Source organism: Necator americanus, chromosome IV, assembly GCF_031761385.1.
Source record: "Necator americanus strain Aroian chromosome IV, whole genome shotgun sequence".
Classification (NCBI taxonomy): domain Eukaryota; kingdom Metazoa; phylum Nematoda; class Chromadorea; order Rhabditida; family Ancylostomatidae; genus Necator; species Necator americanus.
This window is the reverse complement of record NC_087374.1, coordinates 11,899,589-11,923,665: the sequence shown is the minus strand read 5'-3', so window position 1 is coordinate 11,923,665 and position 24,077 is coordinate 11,899,589. Positions and strand designations below refer to the sequence as shown.

The 24,077-nt window shown below is 38.5% G+C and overlaps 2 protein-coding genes across 3 annotated transcripts in view; one reads left to right on the top strand and one right to left on the bottom strand.

Annotated features, from left to right (window-relative positions):
* RB195_000997 (uncharacterized protein) overlaps positions 1-24,077 on the top strand; it is a gene marked incomplete at both ends in the record, with an annotated part of 42,346 nt that overhangs the window by 6,886 nt on the left and 11,383 nt on the right. For both annotated transcript variants that reach the window (XM_064197574.1, XM_064197573.1), the window contains one exon: positions 5,780-5,874. In XM_064197574.1, coding sequence (XP_064053454.1) covers positions 5,780-5,874 — 95 coding nt within the window. The remainder of the gene's footprint in view (positions 1-5,779; positions 5,875-24,077) is intronic.
* Positions 11,496-11,726, bottom strand: RB195_000998 (uncharacterized protein; the record flags this gene model as incomplete). Its single annotated transcript, XM_064197575.1, has 1 exon — positions 11,496-11,726. The coding sequence occupies one exon, from the start codon at positions 11,724-11,726 to the stop codon at positions 11,496-11,498; it is 231 nt and encodes a 76-aa protein (XP_064053456.1).

The window sequence follows — 24,077 nt, the reverse complement described above, 5'->3', positions numbered from 1 at the left end:
ATTCCATCGAAAATCCGTACCACTTTAGATTCGTGGGGTGATGCCTTTAACCTATTGACAAGAGCGCTCTTTTTGTGTATCTGACTCTAACCGACTTTTACGTGCTGTATTAGAAAAATGAATTAATAATAGCAATAATAATATAATGATAGACAGTGAACCACCTAAGTACAAAAATCTTTAAAAAGAACTCGGAGAACATGAAAAATAACTGTAGGAAAGTGGTGAACTCACTGGCGAGCCGCATTGTCCCACGCGACCAAAAAGATCGCACATCGTTGAGCGACGCTTCCGTCAAAGGGTTAAAGGCAGCATACCACGAGTCTGACGTAGTGAGGAAATCCGTGGGAAAGGGTAGAGATGCGGTTGTAGACTACGGGATCAGGGGTGGTTCCGCTCATCTCTCCCTAATCGTCGTAAAGAACGGCGTGAGAACCGGAGCCCTCACTAACTCACTCACTCTTCCACCGCTCGCACGTAGATGCGGCGCGTGCACATGAGTGGAACTTTCCACGCCGTTTCTAACGATGGTTCAGGAGAGCTGAGCGGAACCACTTCGAATTCCGCAATCTGCAACCTTATCTGTAGGCTTTCCCTCACACTACCTCACCACCTCAAGGTATGCTGCTTTCAAAGGGAACTAGAACTAGTGGATTTTTCGCCGTTCAATTAGACGAGAATTATGACGCATTATCGGGAGTCCCCCTATACGAGCACATCTGTTTTTTATCCGCGAGCAGCGGCGGTTGAACACAGCAAGGCTTATGATTTCAATTTAGTCTCATGAGTTTGAGAAAGAAGTCGTCCAGCACAGTGTTGAAGCCTATAACCCGAGAGTTCAAACGCATACTGGGCTAATGGAACAAAATCAAAAAATAATAATAAAGAATTCGAAACGAGGTTGTACTGTAAATTTCTGCTACGTAAAAGCAAACAGAAAGTAAAGCTTACAACTGTTTCCTTTCTTACTTCTTTTGTTGCAAAAGAATTAAAGGAAAGACAAGTGAAAATATATTAAATATTATATCGTAAAATACTATAGCTAAATATGTTGTAAGATCAAAAAAGGCGTCACTGATCTTCGACTGCTTGCACGTGGATGCGGCGCGTGCACAAAAGTGTCACATTGCAATTGAAAGCGTCTTAAAAACGTCTTCCACGCTGCTTCTTACGACGATCGGAGAGAGGGATTAGCGGAGCCACCCAGATCCCGCATCCTGGAACCCTGATTTTCGCGCGGACTCCTTTACCACGTCAAATTCATGGTATGCTGCCTTTAATCGGCGGGGTGATATTTTCGTCCGCTATGTCGTCCTTGAGCATAACTTTTTGCAACCTTTTCGATTTTCTGCTAGAGCTTACATAGAATTAATCCATTCGTCGCTACTCTACATCCTGCCAAATCTCCCCTGAACTGCCTACGCTTGCTTTTCCAGCATGAACACGACAAACTTCTTAAAACTCGTTCAGCTGGGCGAGCTGCTGGTATCCTCAATACGTGACCAATGAAGCAAAAACGAATTTCTGCCACTTCCGATGGCAGTGCACGATGTTGATAGCTTTCAAATGTCTTCATCAGTACACCACATCGATTTCCGCATAATTACCTAGCATACGCTAGGCCAAAAGTAACCAAATAGCCTTCTAAATTCCTTTTCGTGCAACCGAGGCTCTCCGCGAGACTTAGAGTATGCTACTCAAGTCTCCGATCCGTGCATGATGGAACCAGTTTTGGATAGGTAGACTCGCAGTTTGGCTTCGTTGGTGATGGGGCTCGAGCACAAACATTTCATCAAGGAGCTAAATGCAGAAGTGGCGTTGCCACATCTTTGCCAAATATATCTTTCTCGTAGCTGCCGTTATTCTTCAGCACACAGCCGAACTAACAGAGCTCATTGACGAGTTCGATCGGCATTCCATTCACCCCGATTCCCCTCCGAGCACATTTGTTTTCACTTATCATCGCGTAGACGCATCTTCAATACATTGTTGAAGTTTTGAGCTTTCTGCGAATCTAGCAACACCGTTGGCGTACTCGAGATCGATCAAGGTGCATTCTGGTGCCGCTAAAACTTTCTCAGCAGGACACCGAACGACTGTTCTTCGCATGACGTCATCGACGGTAAAGTTGAACAGGAAGGGTCTTGCCACTGCGCTTGTCGTACTCCAGTTAATACCTCAAACGTTGTTGTGTTCGAACTGCAATAGTTGTTTGTTGATTCATATCATCAAGCGAGCAACGAACTTTCCTGGTGCTCCACGGAGTGCGTTGAAAAGACGGCTTAGATGTGGAGAGTCAAAAACCGCTTCAAAGTCTAGAAGGTTAATTGCATCGGCTTTGAATTCGAATTTCTCCTATAGATGAACACTTGGTCAATCCTAGATCGGCCAGTACGAAAACCAGTTTGCTCATAGCAAGTCGATTCTTCGCGATGTTTAATAAGTCGGTCCAGGATAGTTCGCTCCAAAATCTTGTACATTACACGCGGGAAAGAGATTCCTCGATAGTTATTAAGGCCGGTGACGGATAAAGTATTGTGGAGGGGAGTTACGATAGCGTGTCTCCACAAGCCAAGTATCTTTCCCTCGATCCATAATGAACAGATGATCTTTGTCATCTCACAAATGCATTTATGCGCTGATTCCGTCATCTCCACCAGATATGCCATTTCTCATCTTTTGGATACAGATTAGAACCTCCAAATAGTTCAGAGGTTCTAAATTAATCGCATATGTCTCGAGTTCGGGAGCTGACAGCAGGTTCAGCAAGCTGTTGAAATGATGTCTTCAAATTGGGACGGCTGCGCTCAGCGACTCCATTGCCAGTGTTGAGACGCCTTTTCAAACTTCTTCGCTCTTGATGTATATTTTCTTGCGGTCTTCTTGTTGCAGTTTAGCGGTAATAGTTGTTGCCAAAGATTCCTTGGTTCCTTCAGGCAGTTGACCTTTCAGGTTATGTACTTTCGCGATTTGCTGAACGACAGCACCCTTTTGCAATGTATGGGAATGTCCTGCGCCTTATAACTGTGCAGATTGTATAGCTCGTACGATCTCATTACGTATACTCGAACTCCTGATTGCATTTATTTAAAGCAGGGGCAGCACTAGCAGGTATCAATCCAACTTGTATATGCGCCCGACCGCCGATTAATTTAATGATTTTTCTAGTTTCTTGTTTTTGAAATATTTTCTTTGTGCATGATTTCTGTGAGGAATACCTATTAGTGAACCGTCAATACAAAACAGTACAAAGAGGTATGAATAAGAGTAAAATTGAAGGTGAAACCATAAGATGATAGTGTTTTGTAAATGATATGTGGATGTGTCATCTACGATTAGTAGGCGACCCTTTGAATACCGAAGCTCGTCATTTGATCGGGTTTCCTTTATTTACAAGTGCTCGTAGTTCTTTTTCATATTGCTGCCTACATCCCGTTCATAGAAAAAGAACTGGCTCACATGACGTCGTCGTCTCCCTCCCTCTCTCAGCTAACAGTACAAAAGCCAGCATTTGGGCCACTCAGAAAGCAATTCTCGTTTGAAGGCAGCAATACTTCCTATTCTACAGTTTTCTTATTCGCCCAAAAATGATCGTAGCAGCCCGCCGACAAAACTGGAGTAGTCGAAGACCAAGCGAATTTTTCCCCGAGGAGGTGAGAGCAATTGAAGTGAGGTTTTCTTCAAACAACAGTTAGAAGTCTTTGTGTCATCAAGCTTCATCTTCTACTTTTTTGCATATAAGGGATATGGTTGACCTATAAGGAAGTGCGTTTCACTCGAACTTTTGCCTTCCTTTTATTTTTTCTTCTTATCTTTCCTTCGACTATCGAATCGGTAGTAGTTGTCTTCTTTCAAGCACTTCACATACAAAACCGATAGAGAATTCTGGAAAATTACACGGTTTCTGACACCAAGGTTATTTTTTACTTTTTTTTTAGCTAGAGTTTGAATTTCTTGTTTTATTTCTGTTATCGTTTATGTAGTGTTATTTCACAAACAAAAATAAGAAGAGAAAAAGAAATCTGCGAATCTTTAAATGTATTATTCTACTTGTAAAATCTGAGGATAACCAACAGCATATGAAGTAATGCTTCTTTCTCCCATTATTAATTATAAAATTTAATTTTTTATTTTTTTGGATGTGTAACTCAGTTAGTGAACTCACCAAAGTATCAGCATAGGTCCTGACATTACTTGGTTTTTTAAAAATATGAGTTGCAAGAGTTTAAACCTGTGCTGTAACGTTTCATCAGTTGTTCCGATTGGTATCAATCTAATCCAATTTCTTTATGGATTTAGGAATCCGTTGCTGAAGTTGTTGTGTTCATAATTTGATCCAGATCCAATCATTGTTTACCGTTTGGAATATAACGATGCCCATTCTCTGCTAACCCCTTTTTTCAAGGATAAGTGCGACTTTATAATTCGGTAGAGCAGCCAAAGTGCGACGTCAATCAGTGCAAAACTGGTCAATTTTCAAATGAATTTTGAATTTTTATCTAATTCACATCTCTCACATTTTTAACAATGTTTCTTGCAAAATTCTTCAGGATTCCCATTATCTAAAAAGTTTTTTTTTTGTACTCAACAAATCAAACTGTATCCATGTATATCGATTTTTACCTATTTTTCACAGATTATAATTGGAATGACAGTAATGACAGTACCGCACGAAGCAGAATAAAACTGGCCTCGAAAGATTGTCCGCTTCCTACATCTTTCCTTTCGCTTTCTCTCCTTTTCTTATTCCTTCATTTTTTTGACCCTGCTCCATTTTTTTATTTTTATCCCCTCATTTTGAGTGTACTGAATAAATAAAAATTTTCATCAAAGTCAATCAAATCTCATTGTCCGGAGATTTATTCTTCCGTAAAAATCAAGCTGTGTCCAGCTGTATCCAGATTTTGAGATAGATGCGTACACTTGTGTACAGTTTGTAAATTTATAAGGGGGGATCTTTTAAGCAATAGCATCGCAAATTAGGCACTTCTATCAAATTCGTCGATTAGCTGAAAGATTTTGCTTCCATTTACGTCTAAGTTCTTTTCCAAAAAAGTACTTTTCCAACGAGAAAGACAGCTAAACGACATTATTTCTGCTTGTTTTTTTCCCACGATAGTTCGCTCATTTCCAGTTTCTGTAGGGTTTTACTGAGAACGAATATATCTCTGTTTTAAAATTTTTACTTTTCGAGCTTTCCAAATATTGAAATCTTTCAAATAAACTATAGTATGGCATCACTGGTGTTTAGGCAAGACATTTTGCTGCAAGTAGTAACTGCACAACGATTAATAGCCACGAATCGAAGATTTACTGACGTTCTTTGGAAAATAAAATGATGTGAAGGGAACAAAGAATGATATGAATATGAACAGAATCTATGACAGAAGTCTGTCTCCTGCTTTGCAGAGTACTTGAGCTGCAGTAACCATTGTTGTGCTTTTCACCAACTTTTACAAAAAAGACAGGTTCAAATAGAAGGCTACCGTAGTATTGACATAGTAATTTACTCGTGTATTGTTAGAAAAAGTCACAGGATGACGTGATATTTTCGCCACCGACAGACACAACTTCCATTCATATGCAAAAACTACTAAAACGTTGATGTTGACATTTTCAGACGTCTGATTTCAATTCATAAATGAGCTGGCCGACGAAAGAAAGCTACCATATAGTTTTATACTGTACTGTTCTTGAGCTTTTTACATTATCTTCACAAGATTTTGGGAATAATGAAGTTTATTGTTTCCGTTATGACAAAGATTGTTTGTACTTTCAGAAGATGCGGCTGCGTCGCTCCACGCGGTCGCGTCAGCGACAGATCGACGAGTCCTTTAATATATTCGCCAGAAGGAAAGCATCAGAAAATCCCAAGTTAGTTTCTATTTGTTTCTGTCCTATTGCTATTAATAACATTAAAAAATTGATGTGTTGTAGAAAAACAAGAGAGGTGTAATAAACGTTCTCGTGAAATATATAAGACAGAGTAAGAAAGTAAGGAGATCTCCATTTCGCCTCGGTCCTGGACGGAGGAAAAGGTTAGAAGCAAAAATATCGAAATGAAACGTAAGAAGCCATCAGTCTCGAAGCTGTTCAGCTACTGACAGTGGAATAATGGGAATGTAGACGAGTTAGCCTCATACAGCTTCAATAAGTCATCTTACTTTCACATAATTTCAAAGCAGACAGAGTTTTTCTGCTGCCACGATGTCGTATGCGTAGAATTATCTGCTTAAGTTTTTTTTTTCAAATCATGAGTATCAGCTATATTTCTTTTTCTCGTGGATTCTCATTTGTAGCATTTCAAAAATTGAAATAGAAAGTAATAATAATAAGTAGTTTGCCATCTTTTTATAAATAATGGAAGAATCCGTTGCAACGGAGATCTTCGTACGATTTTTTCTTCTTCTTTTTCTTCCTGAACTGTTTCACCTGCTTTTAATTTTTCCTCATTCTCTGGCTCACCTCCGATTGCTATTTAACTTACATTTCAGAAAATTAGGTGAAATAGGGAATTATTTTTGTGACATTTTGTTGTTCGCAAGCTTCAAACAAAATTTTCACTACTAGCACTTCCAATAAAATTACTATTTTATTTTCATCCAAAGTGTAGTTAAAGTGATAATTTCTCATTTCGGAGAAAGCAGAGCGTTGAGTGTCTGAAAAATTTCTAGTTCGTCTGTGAGGAGAATAGAGGTGAAGGAGTAAGAGATTCCAGAAATGTCCAATTAAACGAAATCCTTTTCAACTCGCTCTCATTTAGTGGTTTTAGAACTCTAATGTTTTACACATACACTACAGTAGGATCGCTAATTCTTCGACAGGAGACGAAAAGGACGCGGATTCGCGTCTTTTTCGTCTTCTGTCGAAGAATTAGCGATCCTACTGTAGTTCATGTTGGGACAGGACGTTGAACTGAATTTATTACAAAGTTGTACATATTCAACATCTTTCCTCAATTCTAGACGGCATCCCGTTTAAAAAAATCCCTTCAAACCAGTGAAGGTCAGGTCCTTCTCTTTGGTCTCCAGTAAAAGTTCAGATTTACGAGAAATCAGTAGGATTTCATTTTTTATTTTGAATCATTCATGTGGCGTTTCTGAACATAACGCTAGAAATTTTTCAAATTAAGCACTATCCACATAGGAAATATATACATATTAACGAAGAATTAATAATAGTAATAACAATTTTAATAATGATAAAATTGATAATAGTAATAGCTCAATAATGGAAATAAAAGTATCAATAGTAAGAGTGTCAATAATAGTGATGAATTGAGTGGGGCAATGTGACATACGTAATTCTTTACATGGTCATAATTATGTAGTGACGGTGTCATAAATGGCTTCAATTAGCGCGAGGAAACCGAAGTTTCTGGTGAAAACAGAACTTTTGGGTGACTCAAAACAACTAATTAATTTTTTCTCATTGATTTGTTTCTGCTTCTAATCTTCAGATCACTTCTCGATGGATCTAAAGGACCAGTAAAGTAGAGTTCCGACTTCACAAAGGAAAGTATACATGAACCGCGTCAAAAAATCTGTCGCCATGGTCTTGAGGAATTTTCTGCCCTCCACAGCCTTCTGACACAAAAACCATTTCGGCAAAAGGACAGAAAAAAAGCAAAAAGTAAAAACCCCTCTTACGTCACGTCTAACTTCCATCGTGACAATGTTTGTCTTTCAATTAGGATGTCAAGGCTAAGCAGAGCCGAACCCCTGCAGTCTCCGAAAACTGATTTCCTTAGTGCATTTCTATAAGGCAGCTGTTGATTTTAACTACGAAATGGACTAATTTTTGATAGTATGCAAACTATTATGTATTATTAGATACTGCTACTAATTAAATACCATTGAAGTAGTCCGTGCAGTCTTTATGGAAATTTAAATCAACTCTTTTCTCTCACAATTCATGAAACGAAGTACATTAGTAAGTTTTTATCATTCAGCCGGCTGAGGGTCAATGTACCGTAGTTTCCAATATTTAATTAATAAAAAATGAATTCGTTTCAATTTACGGGCAAATAATTATTTGGTATTACGAATTTTTTCAATACTAATTGAAAAGTGTTTCGCAGAAATTGTAGGGCTTTTCTGTACGAAGGGAAAAAAATCCTCAAAAAAAAGGAGAAAATCTTCTCATGATTGAAACACAAATCTAGATGTTGATTTTACGAGCACTACGTATTAGTCGAGAGTAACTACCGTTCTGTTAAAATTTTATTCCCTCCTTAATATCAAAATTCGAGGTTAGGTTACGATTTATCAACAACAAAAGTGGGTAAAATCTGCGAACTTAAGTCTTTGAAGATTACTAATTACAGATTTCTACTAAGAAACTACTACTAAAGTAGATATTGGATTAAATTGTTGCTTACATATCTCGAAAATATTCTAAGCTCACTTTATCACTGACTTGATGGGTTTGATTTAAAGTATTGCATCATTTTTTGCATTGACATCGCAACATGTTCGGACCGCAGTTTTACGTCTCCAAGTGGTTCAGGACTGACTATGAAAGTATGTCTCAAACAGAGAAGTTGTGCTACAACAGTGTAAAAACCACGTGACCCTGATCTTAGTTCAAGTAATTATCTATAGTCGTGAAAAACTCCTAACCTAATGGAGCAGTACTGAACATATAAATGCATGTTTTTCTTTCGGAAACAAGTTCATTAAAATCAAACTGTTATGGGATATATTGAGAAGAATATTATCAAAATACGTCAGAATTTGTTAAGATATCCCCGTAGATGATAAACATACGATGTTTGTACTACATTGCTGAATTAAGTCACGAGATTTCTGTTTATTTTTTGTCCTTGAATTTGCGGGAACTAATTAATAGATGCAAGTCATCGTTATTTCATCTCACATCATATTTCTTTCAAGAAAAATGTTGAGTTCCCATTAATAAGTTATATTTCATTTGGTTACCACTGGATGGGTATTGCGAGTGATCACGCAATCCGCACACAGTACGAGCGTAGAATGAATCGCAAAGAAACTTTTTTCAACCATAATTCGTGATTAGACTGTGACGGATAGTTAGGTTCTTCAGCATGTCAGACACCTATAAATTCGGGCTTTTGAGTGAATAAATGGCCGCCCGATTTGATCCTTTTCTGGATATCTGATAGTTATATACTTTTTCGAGATTTTTTTTTACATATACACTTTGATTTCAAAAGATCAGACCCATTCTTGTGTCGCATTTAAAGCAGCATCTGAGGAAATTTTCAATCTTCGTTTTTCCTAGCAGTTCTGTAGAGATTAGAACGTTATTTGGAACCAGTATGTACCACAAAGAAAATGCTGCATACAATCCAGGAATCAAAGCACAGGAGTGGATCAGCAGCATCAGAGTGACCAGTTTATCCAACGAAATAACTCTTGAAACACTAATGAAAAACTTCTGACATAGAAAAAGCTCCTATTATCGACGGATTTCAAAAGGAATCTGCATTAAACGCTTCTGTATTGTTAATTTTAGGGACTGTAAAAAGTTGTTTCGTCAGGTAAAAAGATCAGTCAGCTGTTCCTACACTGTCTGGCCTCTGGACTCGTATACCTGGAGTGGAGGAGACTTTTATCAGTGGCAAAATACTGAGCAAACTTTGGTACTAGTAGAAAAATATAGCATAGAAAATTCCCGCGTACGGTTTCTCTAAATGCGCAAAAAATCATATGTGATGACTCATCCATATCCCTAGCGATCCAAAACGTTGCTGTTGGGTCCTGTAAATAATGTCAATAGCCTCAATTTTATTTATCCAAGATGATCCGATCTTCTTTCTGATAGACGATCTCGTGCTCGACCTCAACGACTACCATTTTTACATTCCTGATGTTCGTTGGTGAAATTTCTCACGGGACTTGCTTAACGTTTGATACAAGACATTCTTTTTCTCAGGGCTCATAACTCTACGCACATTTGCACTTTCAAGTCTCGTTTGTGTAATTACGACCACGTAAACGTATCTTTTCAAGTGGTCTCTTAGTCGAACACTTGTAACAAATATCGTTTCTTCCGTTCGAAGTTTATTTGCTCTAAGCAATTGTTGAGCAATCATAGAAAAACCTGAAGATTAAATAGGATCAGCTCAACTTTACAAGGTTCGTGGAATGGGCCACTAATGGCTGATGAAAGCTAAGCGAGACGAAAAACGATTAGTGAGTTTATCCCTGTTATGTAAACCGAATGCGATTTAGACCACATGTTTTCCCACGCCTCTATCGTTCAGTTTCCCCATCGTCGCCCGAAAACGACACTTTTAATGTGATCCATGAATTATGGTGTTTTGCAAAGGCAGTGTACATTTAGGTTTCTGATTCACATTGCATGACTTCCTGACTTCATAAACCGACCAAATCCTAGCCTTTCTCCTATTTTTTCTCCTACTCGATAATTTTTTATTTATATGCTTTTCGGCACGATTACTAATTCAGTGCACGCTAAATGCACAAGAAGAATAGAGAAATTTATATCTACACTGTTACTTAATCTTCACAATATTTTGGATTTTCTAGTATAACAGTAGGCAGACCATTCTCTCCGAACAGTAGATGAAAGACTTACGCTGAGTTTTAGTACAGTAATTCACAAAATAAATAGGAGTACACAAAATAAATAAGTACGGAAAGATAAGGGATTTCTTCAAATTCTTTATACAAAATTGTAGTTCATCCGTTATCTTCTAGAAGCGCTTAAAGAAAAATGTTCGTTTATTTCATTCTTCCTACCATAACTGGGCGGGAGTACCGCAGTCGGTAAGAGGTTTTGGTGTGTCAACACCACCTATCGGAGGTTCCAATCCGCCCTAGTGCCAACCAAGTCTTTCATCCTTGGTGGGTTAACAAAGTGGAACCAGATTTGTCTGGTTCTGTAGAAAAAAAAAACGCTGGCCTGACAAATCGAGTAGCTCCCGCATATCACTGCATAGGCCAGTTACATGTCCGTGAACCTCAAAACGATTCTGAATTGAAGTGGACATGGTGGCGCATCCTAACTGAATGACGCCAAACACTTTGCACTTTATTTTGTCCTAGAACAAACAACCGCTAGAATAACAAATTTTTGAATACTGACACGTCATAGAATAGGGCGATTCACTATCGCACTTATAGCCGGAAACCCGTTCCAGATTGTTTTTTATCATGGTGAAAAACTAAAAGATGCCATAGGAAATTCTAAATATCGTTGATCATGCTTGATAACCGAATTGCTGAGGTCTATTTTATAGTTTAAGCTCCTGTAACATTGGCGCGGTATTACTGTTACGTTCAGTGAGAAGTAGTGTTATTTGATGCTTGAAACCAGTAGTATGGTTCCACGGTTTTCACCGGTTTACCGCCGTTTTACCTCCTCAGCGTTAACCTTTAGCTGATGTCTTCCGCCGATTGCTGAGCTGCCATCAGTACAGTATTTTGTGAGCATGTTTCAGTTTCTTCTACCCCACCTTCTCCATTTTCATTGTTCTGAGTCGTGTGCGCTCAGGAAAAAGCAATAGGTATCGATGATCGGATCTCGATCATGAATGTCACATCCAGAGAGACAACTATGCACAATGGTCCAACCTCTTCGAATCTATGGGCACGTACGCAGTGGTCGTAGTCCTCTTTTTCCAGGATTTTCTCTTTGAGGACTTGTCGAAACTCTCCCCATCCCCTTGCATCTTCCACCTGTCTTCGATCTGCACTCCCCACCTTTGCCCCTCGGTACATGCGTTGCCTGGGAGATCTCCGGTTGTACCGATAAAATAAGATTTATGGAAGTGGCATAGGTGCTTTGGGGGCCCGCAGTTTGAAGTGGTATTCGGTGTGGGGTCCTCTTCCGTGCCACCTCCGTCCAGTCGATTTATGCCGAAGGAGAATGATGAGGTTAAAGCGCGAATGAAATAACAGTACTGAGCATATCATTTTCTACATTGCCCAGTCGTAGGAGGTAGGATTGGAGGAAGCTTGACGCCTATCTAAAACTCTATAAGCCTTGTTCAGCACTGAAAACATTCAACATTATGAGAAATTAATATGTATCTACATAGCGTTGCAGCTCATGTCCAATCTTATCAATTCGTATCCATGGTGTGTTTAGATATAAAGCCGATGCATCAGACTTGTTTTGAGCCATTGCAGGATTTCGATGTGCCTAATCCTGCATTTGCAAGCTGATAAAGGAGTTAATCGTTAACGCGATTTAGATTTGTCATCATGCGGAGGCCAGGCTGCATGCCTCTCGCCACGTTTATGACTTAAAGGCAGCATACCACGAATCAGGGGTGGTACGGATTTCAGGTGAAGTATTCGTAGACGGGATAGAGGATTATGAAGAAGGAGGGGGGGGGGTGATTCCGTTCATTCCTTCCTAATTGCCGTAAAAAACAGCCTGGAAGATACGGCGCATGCACAAGGCTGGCGCGCTCCAATCGAACTCGTAGAAAATAGTGCGCCAGAACGGCCGTAGCCGTGTCTTCCGGGCCGTTTTTTACGGCAATTAGGAAGAAATGGACGGAATCACTTCCCTCTCCATAATATACTATCCCGTATACGAATACTCCACCTGAAATCCTCCTCAGATTCGTGGGGCGATGCCTTTAACGTATTGAATTGTATTTCTTAAAAAAAAGAAGTGGAACGACGAAAGCACCACATCTTCCATTTCCCATGTGAATGAAAGCGATTTTGAACTCATAAATTTTGCATCGGTACTCATTAGGTATACATTACTATTTACCGCCATACAGTTGGGCATTATGATGAGAATTATTTCACGACCTCGTTAGGGTTTTCATTCGTAAGTGTAGTTTTTGTCTGACGGCAATTATTACTTTTTTGATCCGAGACTTAAAGGTAATGTACCACGAATCTAACGTGGTGAAGGAATTCACGGCAAGAAGGTGGAGCTGTAGATTGCGAGGTGATTGCGCTCACTTTTCCCTAGTCATCCTAAAAATTGGCGCTTTAGTTTCTGCGAGGAACGTAAGAACACTCCCCTATGTATAGGTTCTAATCCCCTCAGCAACCTATTCATTGCTTTCACTTGAATATGCAGTCGAGGAGAAGTCACTGGAGTTCGACCGCTGCACAGCTGGACGCGGCGCGCGTACAAAAGTGCGGCGCTTCAACTGAAATCCTCGTGAAAAACGGAGTCTTGACGCCTTTTTTTACTACGAATAAGGAGAAGTGAGCGGAACCGCTCCTCATCCTGTAATCAACGACCCCGTATAGAGTTTGTCCATCGGAAATCAATACCACGTCAGATTCGTGGGGTGATGGCTTTAAGATCGTTTTATTATTAAGAATTAAGATTTGTGAATCTTTCTTGTGTTGGTCTCTCAACTGTAAAATAAAAAATTAAGCAGATGTGCCCTTGCACATGTGCTGTTTCTGTTTCAATACATTTCTATTGGAAGAGAAGCGCATGCGATGAGGTTTGATTGCAACTGCACGATCAAAGACACGAAATCGCCCTAGAACTAAGGAAACTTTTCGTCTCTTCGGAGGTCGACGAATTGATGCTAAAGTTTTTTCTGGGAAGATAAAAATTGTGACTTTGACACATAAGCTAGCCCCCGCAACTTATTCTTAGGCTGCACACGCGCCCATAAATCTCATAAGAATCTGAGTTGAAGTCGAACGCGTAGGCGTATCCCCACAGAGATTAGTTGGTGCCGTGCACATTATACTTCATCCTTCGTTCACAGATCACCCGTAGTTTCATGAAAAAAGGGATTTTTAAAGGCTTCAACATTGGTGCGAACAAGAGCTGTGCTCACAGAACTTAGTTTTCCTGTTAACATTTATATGTACTACCACCACAGATTCGTGAAGTGATGCCTTTAATGGAAACTGACGCGAACAACGGAAATTATGTAGACCAGTGTCGGAAGCCAAATCTGAGTTTTTATTCGTTTTTAGTATCCGGAAACAGAATTAGTCTTTTTTATTCCACATTCTAAAAATTTAGCAACTGTTGCAATTAAAGTTTGAAAAGAGTCATATATTCATAAATTATGTGTAAAAAGGTGGATCCTTAATATAAAATACGTGGTCAAGCATTCGTGATGCGTCCGGAAATGGTGTATTTTATATGTAAGTAGTAGAGCGGGTGTAGTGTAGCGGTTAGCAGTTCCGCTTCCTGCACGATCGATCGGAGGTTCAAGTCCGCCCTAGTGCTCACAAAGCCTTTAATCCCTTCGAGGTCGATAAATTGATACCAGACCTGTCTGGGAGGATAAAAACACTGACTTGACACATCGGCTAGCCACCGCAAGTCATTGTGTAGGCTAGTTACACGTTTGAAAACCCCAAACGATTCTCAATTGAAGTGAACGTGGTGGGCGCATCCCAAGCGGATTGATTAACCCCCAGAAATTTTATCCTTTATTGTGCAGCAGAAAAAATGCAGCGAAGGTTCACGTTATCCTTTTAGAAGTTTCTGAGATTAAAACGAACAAAGACGGGCAATGCAGCAAACGGAGAGGACACAACTAATTATATATATATATTATATATATATATATTATAATATATAATATATATAATTAGTTATCTATATACATATTATTAGTTATGCCGTTATCCGCTGTGGCCTAAGTAAGCCCTATAAACACTAGGAACTCCTTCGATTTCAGCTGTGAATCTTAGAAAATTTCTTTTTCCACATAATGAGTACTGAGTCCAGGTGTGTTCTGGGTGAATTCTTCAAACAATTATCATCATGAAGGAGATCTTGAACCGGTGAAATTTTTTTTTCAAATTAGTTTAGAAAATATGTTAAACTCTCGTAAAATAACCTTATCCGTATCATACTGAAGTATATCACTACACTGTTAAGATTCTCCGCTTGATAATGTTGTACACTAACACTTCCTCCAACTCGGTGTAGCATTATTAAGCCATATATTTTTTCAGACATATTTTATTACCACTCTGAACGGACTTCTTTTCGCTCGCGTTCACTGATCAATCAGTCAAAATTGATTTTAAAAAAACTAGTAATTGTGAAATTTTCTGCAAAATTAGAAGTCCGTTTTTACACCTTTTCTTCTTTCTACTACTTCTATTTTTTTTACTGAAATAAAGGCGAGAGATTTCACACTTTTCGTTCTATATCTAAATTTTAATATCAATATTTATTTCGAGATATTGCGCAGCAAAAAATTGCAGCGAAGATCCACGTTATCCTTTTAGAAGTCTCTGAGATTAAAACGAACAAAGACGAAAACTTCTAACTTCTTCAGTTCTACATCTTGAGAATATTCAAACTTCAGCTACAAACAGTCCTTCGATACCAATGCAACAGAGACACAATTCGAAAGTATAACTCGAAGTATGGGTTTTCTTCCTTTTTCTCCAACAGTTGTCACAGAATGATGTTTTAGCATAAAATGACGTGAGCAACATAATCGTAGTGATAAGGATAACATTCCTCGTGGGATCATGTGAGCTGCTGGCTACTATTTAAGCAGCCGGTTTCATTCGTGTTTCCACTTTCTGAGAAAAGTATGTTATCAACCTGAGGCAAACGTGCTGGGAAAGAGACATGGGAGTCACAGGGTGAAACACAACACGGACAGTGGTCAAGATTATGAAACGGCTGCAACGTCCCATTTACCTTTTGCGACATGCACACGAAGTTACTGTGCGATACTACTGCACTACGTCGCATCAGTTCGACGCTGTGGGACCGTCCGCTCCCATTTTACAGCTATCTGGCCCCGACACAGCATTTTCGACGCCGTGGAAGCCGTCGCACCTCCTTCTTCGAATTTCAATTTTCACAAGCACACACACAAACACACACATAGACACACACACGCAAACACACACACGCACACTCTAACACACACACGTGACAGAATAAGCCCGTTATTATATGGCATGATTTTTTTTAGCGTACATATTTTATATACACATACATATCACATTTTTTTCTTCGCTATGTGTTCCCTAACCTTAATTACTCTTGTTTCACTGAGAGGGCAGAATTCCTAGTAAATCGTTACATCGCCATCTCGCCTAGATTTACTAGGATTTTTTGCCACAAAACGCCGACAGTCTCTGAATACATTATAGACCTTCAAATAACCGTGAGAAGAAGAATGTTAATTCTTCTTTGTTGAAAAAAACCATGCATAACGTCCAGGACAATTTATGGAATGAAATGTTCTTAGAAGTGGAGGTTAGGAAATCTACATGTATTTTCGTTTCTCTTACAATATTTTGTACTCTATACACACCAAAACTACATACTGTAAGACTCATTTGTACACACGACACACGACATTGCGTAAATCTTAACATGTAGAAGAACCCTACAATCATTTTTTTAATCACTATTGATTCAATTATTGTAACCGTGGAGAAGAAGCAGATTGAATTGCTAGTTATGGAATTATAGTGAGTCAAATAAGGTGTTACTGTGTTTGAGTGATAGAACTGCTAATTCTAGAAAATCTTCCCGAAATTTTCTGAAAAAGAAAAGATGGCGTCTTTATTCCTAGTTTTTTAGGACTGCCTAACTTTTTTCCCGTATGTCGATGTAGCCAGTTATTTTGGGAAACCTCGAAGTCTCGTTGTATTTTGGGAAGCGGGGTTTTGGGAAGATTTACATAGATGCACTTGTAATCACGCAGGCTTCGCCAACTTTCTCTGTTAGCTACTAATGGATATGTATCAGTTAAAAAAGTAGTTTCATAGAGCCAATTATGGATTATGGAGAGGGGGAGAGGTGATTCCGTCCATTTTTCCTACTTGCCGTAAAAAAAGGCCCGGAAGATGCGCGCGTGCACAAGGCTGGCGCGCTCCAATCGAACTCGTTGTAGAAAGTAGCGCGCCGGAACGCTTGAAGCCGTATCTTCCGGGCCGTTTTTTTACGGCAATTAGGAAGAAGTGTACGGAATCACCCTTCTCTTCATAATCTACGATCCCGTATACGAATACTCCTGAATGACACCTGAGATCCTTACCACCTCAGATTCGTGGGGTGATGCCTTTAAGCCCAGGAAAAAGGTTGAAATCAAGTCACCCTCTAAATTATTTGATGATGCGGTCGGTTAGCCGTCTAGAAATGCGAATGGCAAACCGGAAACGAGAGCAGACAAAAAGATGAAATGTTTCTAATTAAAACTGAACGAAAAAGAGTTGCAGTAAAAGTGCATTTCAATTTTCGTTTCTCTTTTTCCCGACTGTATGTCACTCATGATTGCTGAAATGCAACCATAGAAGAGGTGAGATTGAGAAACTTGATCAATATTTGTACTAGTTGAAAGCTGGATATAATAGGAAATCCTAGGGCGTTAGACAAAAACTATCCTGAGGGAAAAGTAAATTGCTAGTCGATTGCTGAAATTTATTGCCGCTCAGAAAGCAAATTGAGCGCATGGTCGTAATGCTCCTGAAAGCACCACTGCGCCTATCCACAATATCCACAAGTCTAATTTTATCTTTTTTTTTCCGCAAACATCTTAACTGCTCTGTGGAATAGGTTCCCGCTGGGGATGAACTTGAAAAATATCTGTATGGTAAAAGAAGATTCTTCAACTTTAAGGAGGAGATGCTCTTGCACAGGAGTGGCTAAGTGATTTCGTCCTCTGCATGCTAAATGAGGTTGCTGCTGAGTTGGCCAGTGTTCCTAAATTGAATCAACGTTGATACTCTCAGATTCAAGGACGGCAATAAATAAAAGCGAGCACGCAGTGATGGAAAAAGAAAATGTCCATCAAGGCTAGGTATAATTTTGCACTCAAAGCAAACGATTCAGAGCATGAAACCTCCAGTCTTTTGACCAAAATGGGACAAATATCCGTAGAAACAAAATCTAACAGTAGCGATGAGATCTCTTCTACTTTTGACAGAATCAGGGTGAAACCAGAGGAAGGTCAAGAATGCCAAGATAAGAATGGAATGCACCAGAATGGCGGAATGTCAGGAAGTCGAGAAGAAGACCAAAGTAGACGGCTTTAGTGAAGCAAGTACAATGCTTCCTTTTTCTCAGTACAATGTTCGAGCCCACTCTAGTAAACGCATTGCTTTTCCATTCTGAGAAGTTGTCCTACGAATTTATGACGTTATAAGGGATGTTGTAACTCTAGGACGTTCTTCAGGGCGGCAGTTCTTACGATTCTATATGTAAATGAAATGCAAATTAAGGTAAAGGGGCTTTCACAGAGAAAACAACAAGTAAACAAGTAATAGTCGCATGTAAGCCAATAAACGAATGCTAGCAAATCCAAGTTAGCTATCAAGAAGAACGAATACGTTTAGAAAAAAAAAACAATTGATATTAGACTTTTAGATTTAATAGATTTTCCCGCATGTTTTGTTTTATTTTTTCTCAGAATTTCTATTTTTGGAGTATTTATTTCTTATATGAACATATAGAGTTTATAAACAGATAAATTCTCAGGCATATACAAAGGTGCGAGATTAGTGGGAGTATTTTTTCCGCTACATTTTCGGCGTAAACAGTTTGTCACCGCGTGTTTTCGCCTTTCTCTGGGGACAACAAGGAGCAAATCCGTTCAATGTCACATTGTTTTTTCCCGCTCTCTGGCTAAATTACTGCATGGATACATGAAACATGTGGGCGTGGCATTTGTTGCCATTCACAGAGATGCGTATCGTCCCTTTCCACCAACGTTTTACCGCTCCTCGTCCACCACCACCAACAAATGGGATTCGGTTAATGAACCGACAATGTGCACGTCGTCGAGGTTTTCGATCACGGTAGGTGGTGCATCGATTCGACACCGATTAACACTTAAGGATCTGGTGAATATTCCGGAATATCATCTAAGACGTGAAATTGATATTCTCCAGGATTCGTGTCTATCAGCTCCGTCACAGACTCGCGTTTATAACTCTTTTCCATGCATAACCGATTTGACCGCTTATCGAGAAAATTCGATTAGGCCGGCGATGCTGACATTGAATTGCGTTCTAATCAAGCAGTCAGCCGCAACCCCCGCAAAAAAAGCAGAGTTCCAGTTGAAAATAGGACCAAAACCACTGCTTCGACATTGGCTCTTTCAGAAACAAAAGATATACAAAACATGTTCTCTCAGGGACGATGTTTCTAGAATTACGGTTAAATTTAAGCGTTAAATGTAATAATAAATTAGTCTGTACAAGCCTGATCACCTTTATCTGCTCTTACAATTTTTAAATATTTGCATCGCTAGCTTCAAATCTGCAAAAATTCTTTCTCACATAGGTTTTCTTCTTTTAGTCGGAATAAAATTTATCCTTTCCATTTTGAGGAGGCTAAAAATGCTTAAAATATTCTCCCTTTGTTTATCTTCATATCTACGCACCTTTTTACGAACGTTTCTGTAGATAAAAATAACCCAAGGAGAATTCGGAGGTGGCGTGCTGATTGTGATTTTCCCCGCTCACTTCTTTGTTTTTGGTGTTCACATGAAGTGAATAACTAGAATCCCTTTCTCTTCCCATGTAGCAATTTCTACCAATGATTTCGTGTTTATAAAGGAAGCACATATCCTCCATCGGGAAAAATATTTGGAATTTTGCCAGCCGCTTGGCTGCGGATGCTTCTTTTATTTATTTCCGACCAGATGTTTGGTCTTCTCACTAATCTTCATAATTCTGTCACTAATGAGACGCTCAGAGGATGTATGAATATAGAGCTTCTTTATCGTCGTATATAAACCAGTAAATAATTTTTTGTGGCAGATATCTGAAAAAATAAAAGCTTTACAGGAGGTTTTTAGAGGAATCACATGAGGAGTACAACTTCGATAATAGTCCTTGCGATTTTTCTGTTGTTATTTTTGAAAGTAAATTATGTTTTTGTTTAGCAGTTAGATCTACACTATTTGAAACCAAGGTCTGTTCTCAACAAATTATTAAATTAGTTGTATTAATTGTCAGTGCTCAGATCAATGTTATTAGCCACAAAATTAATTTGAAAAATCATTACTGTACTCTCAATGTCTCTTCCTAACTCTGATTTTGACCTCTAAATGCAAAAGTACTAGAGAAATCGTGCCATTATGTGATTCCTGGTAACCTGCCCTTGAAAATTCTCAATCGTCAGCTGTCACTGTCCTATTTTATTGAATTGGATGATTCACATAGTATTCATTGGTTTTATGCCTCAACAGTTAAAATGTAAAGATTTTAAATGGTAGGTAACCACAATGAGAGTAAGTGGAGTGGTTTCATGAACGATCCACCGTACATCACGAAAATTGTGTCTTATCTGAGAGACTGGAAGTTTCTGGGAATTTAGGTTAAAATAAATCGAATTTGAATACTAATCTAAATGTTGTTTTGCTGCTGTTTGTTCTATTTTACTCTATTTAAATTTTTATTTAATTTTACCATATATATTACATATTATATTTTATTTTGCCATATATATTATATTTACTATATCTTCTGCCTTCTGTACTTCATGTCACATTTTTTGTCTATCCTTCCTCTCTTCATAGAAATCAAGACATTTCATCAAGACATTTTATCCATTATTTCCCACCCTTCGTTCACATTCGAGTATAATCTGTTTCAAAATCTGGTAAATAATCTCAGAGATCAAAAATCACTAATATTCTTTATGCCAGAGATGACTGGTCCTCCGAGGTGCTGAAATAACAGAAATCTCAGCAAATAAATTCTTACGCCGCTTGCAGCGTTGTTTTCAAAATTTTCAAGCGGATGAGGGTTTATTGGATATCCAAAGGCTGAGCAGCTATCCGGGACGCCCAAAGAATGATGGGCTCCAATGAAGGGCGCTTTATTCAAAGTACAAACTCGATTTTCTGTTTCGATGTTTCTAATCGGCATTACAGTAATGACCTTTAACAAGACTTATTCCTGAAGTGTTTATTCTCATGTTTGGATTTATTCACATACGTGACAGTTTGAGGTTTATCCTTTTCTTTATCCTTGCTACAGTTAAGAAGGTAAGGTAACATCATTAACAATAAGAAATAAATGTAAAGGATTCTTGTCTAGAATTTTTTTAGGATTCTTTTTCTTTGTTGGAACACAAAGAGCTTTATGATAAAGATGAAGAACTTCCAATCAGTAAAGTCATTTCTCTAGGCTCTTTTGTATTACAAAGTCAAAAACAATATAAATAGCCAAAATAATCTTTAATTTGATTGCTTTGTCTATACGCAAATCCCTAATTTTTAAATGATACGGCATTTTTCGCTGGAGAATGACAGGTTTCCAGAATGACATATTGCTTGTTTTTAGAACCACATTTCTTGAAATTGCTTTCGTTGCTCGCAGCGGTTTTTTTTTTCAAGAAATGTGGTTCTAAAATGAGTCTCAGGTGGACTCTTTCATGAGTCTAAAGTTAATATCAGTAAGAGGAAAGTAAAAGGAAAAAACTGTGGAATTTTAAAATCGCTGAAACCAGATTTCCAGGACTTTCTAGAAATCTGGTTCCTTTTGGGAAAGGTGCGCTTCGCCGGTTTACAGCCGCATCGGCTTTGAGCACAGCACGCAGGTGCGTCGTGAACAGCACCCTCAGGCAAACGTTGGTTTTATTTATATTCACCCATTTTTTCTCTCTGGACAGCAGGAAATTCGAAAAAAAAAAAGCTTAGCTTCTTATATGCGTCGATCATAATTTCTATTAACACATATCAAGAACCTTTTAAAATTTTCGATCTTTTTGAAAAAATCTATTAACCTTTTCTGTGTTTTGGTCGTTAAGTGTTTCCACAAGCATTGTTTTCATACATTGCTATGAGCGCTGTTACATTAATATTAGCATTATTATTCCAAATAGAGCAGTTTTAACCAAGAACCAGGCAAAGAGCCCTTTTTCATGGCGATAATTTCCTACGTAGTCATGAAACGATTCTACTCATTGACTGAGAAGTCTTCTTCCAGCCAACATACAATTACCTCCACAAGACTTCCACTTATTCCTGAAATTCGTCAGGTGCCCCATGATTTCGACAGTCATAATAATATTTTTTTATAAAAGGACTAAGAAAGGATACCGCCAGACAAGAAAGGCTACTGGAAAACTCATTCGAAAGCAAATGAGTTGCTGATTTCAAATATATTTCGAGAATTTACTCTTGACAAATGGGTGGACTGAAAAGGGGCAAAATTTCCTCAATCCTTGTTAATTACTTTCACATCTCCACAATCCTTCCATTGGCATATCCCGCGGATACATCTCCATGGAAGGAAGGGGTATTCATAGGATTTCCGCTTATTTCTCAAAATTGGACAAAATGCTAATCACATCCGTAATCAGGAGGTTATTTAGAGCATTTTGGTACCCCACATCATATGTTGGTTCAAAATTTCCATTCTTTTCAGAAATTGACGAAAGTGCTCCATCGAAGATTAATAAAAAGCCATAGTTTCCAAGCTGTGAAAAATCTCCTTGGAAATTTTTTAGTGAACAACTTGTACTTGACAATAGTTTATATTGAAAGTTTCTAGCTTTGATAATGTCTAGTTCATTCATGTTCAAACATTAATGTCTCTCTGTGACGCCGAATCGCCAGAGGAGTCACCTATCGAAGGTGTGAGATGCCTGGCGGACCATGCCTGGGCCGCGATAACCATTCCAGCTATAGAATATCGCCTGCTCTATAATAGGGTGGAGTCAGCGTTGAAATTTTGAAGTTTGTAAATAAAAGTGGATTCAACATCATTCGAAAGAGCGTCTTGTGAGAAAAATTGGGTATTTGAGGTACTGAGAGAATTCATAGAGGCTGCAAAAATTTCTGTTTTCTGAAAACAGACGAAATTTTCTCCAATTTGGTCACTCGGAAACCATGTCTAGCTCTCATCCAGTGTTAGCGCCTAATTCACTTCTCGTAAAGGAAGGAGAGTTCTAGGCAAGTACCGAATTGCGAGACTTTAGCGTTCATTCTAAGCCGTTGACAGCTGTTCAAATATTGGACCAAATAACGAAATAGAGTAATGTTGTAAGTTTGACACTGGAAAAACTAGACATTATCAAAGCTAGAAACTTACAATATAAACTATTGTTGAGTACAAGTTGTTCACTAAAAAATTTCCAAAGAGATTTTTCACAGCTTGGAAACTATGGGTTTTTTATTAATCTTCGATGGGACACTTTCGTCAATTTCTGAAGAGAATGGAAATTTTGAACCAATATATGATGTGGAGTACCAAAATGCTCCAAATAACCTCCTGATTACGGATGTAATAAACATTTTGTCCAATTTCGAGAAACAAGCGGAAATCCTATGAATACCCCTTCCTTCCATGGAGATGTATCCGCAGGGTATGCCAATGGCAGGATTGCGGAGGTGTGAAAGTAATTAACGGGCTTGAGGAAACTTTGCCCGTTTTCAGGCCACACATTCGTCAAAAGTAAATTCTCGAAGTATATTTGAAATCAGCAGCTCATTTACTTTCAAATGGTATTTTCAAAATTTAATTTTGCCCACTTCCAAGAATTCCGACGGTTTGCGACGGATTTTGGGACACAAGTTAGTAGCGGTGTATTTTATTTTTAACTTACTGAATTACATCTTTCTGAGACTATACTGACATGACCAATCATATGTATAGCGAATCCATAATAGTTTTTGAGTTTGACTATCGTTCCTACTAATTATATATAAATATTTAATGAGCTGTCATCCTTTAGTTCCCCCGCAGCTGAACTTTTAGACAACGTTTCACAACAAGTCATGTGAAAGTTTCCTAGATGCAGGGTTGTCAGATAAAACTCCAGATAAAACCTATAACAACCCTAGCTATAATTGTAAAAATTATTGGAAGGAAATTAAGGAAATTGCATTGCAATTTCAAGGATTTAGGGAAGTTGTTGGTATTGACTGTGTAAATTACTATACGTATGTGCGCACATTTGTAATACAATTTTCATTTTGTATTTCGTTTTGCCTCTATCTCGTCCGAAAAAATTCGAGTCCAAACGTCCAATTTTTTCCCAGAGAATTGAACGTAGCTTGGAGAAGGACACATTCCACACATTTGAAAGTCGTGAAAAACTTTAATGTTTCCAGGGAAACCCTTTATTGACATTTTAAATTCAAATGACACAGTCTTCTTCAAAGAGAGAATGATTGATTATCCTCTTTG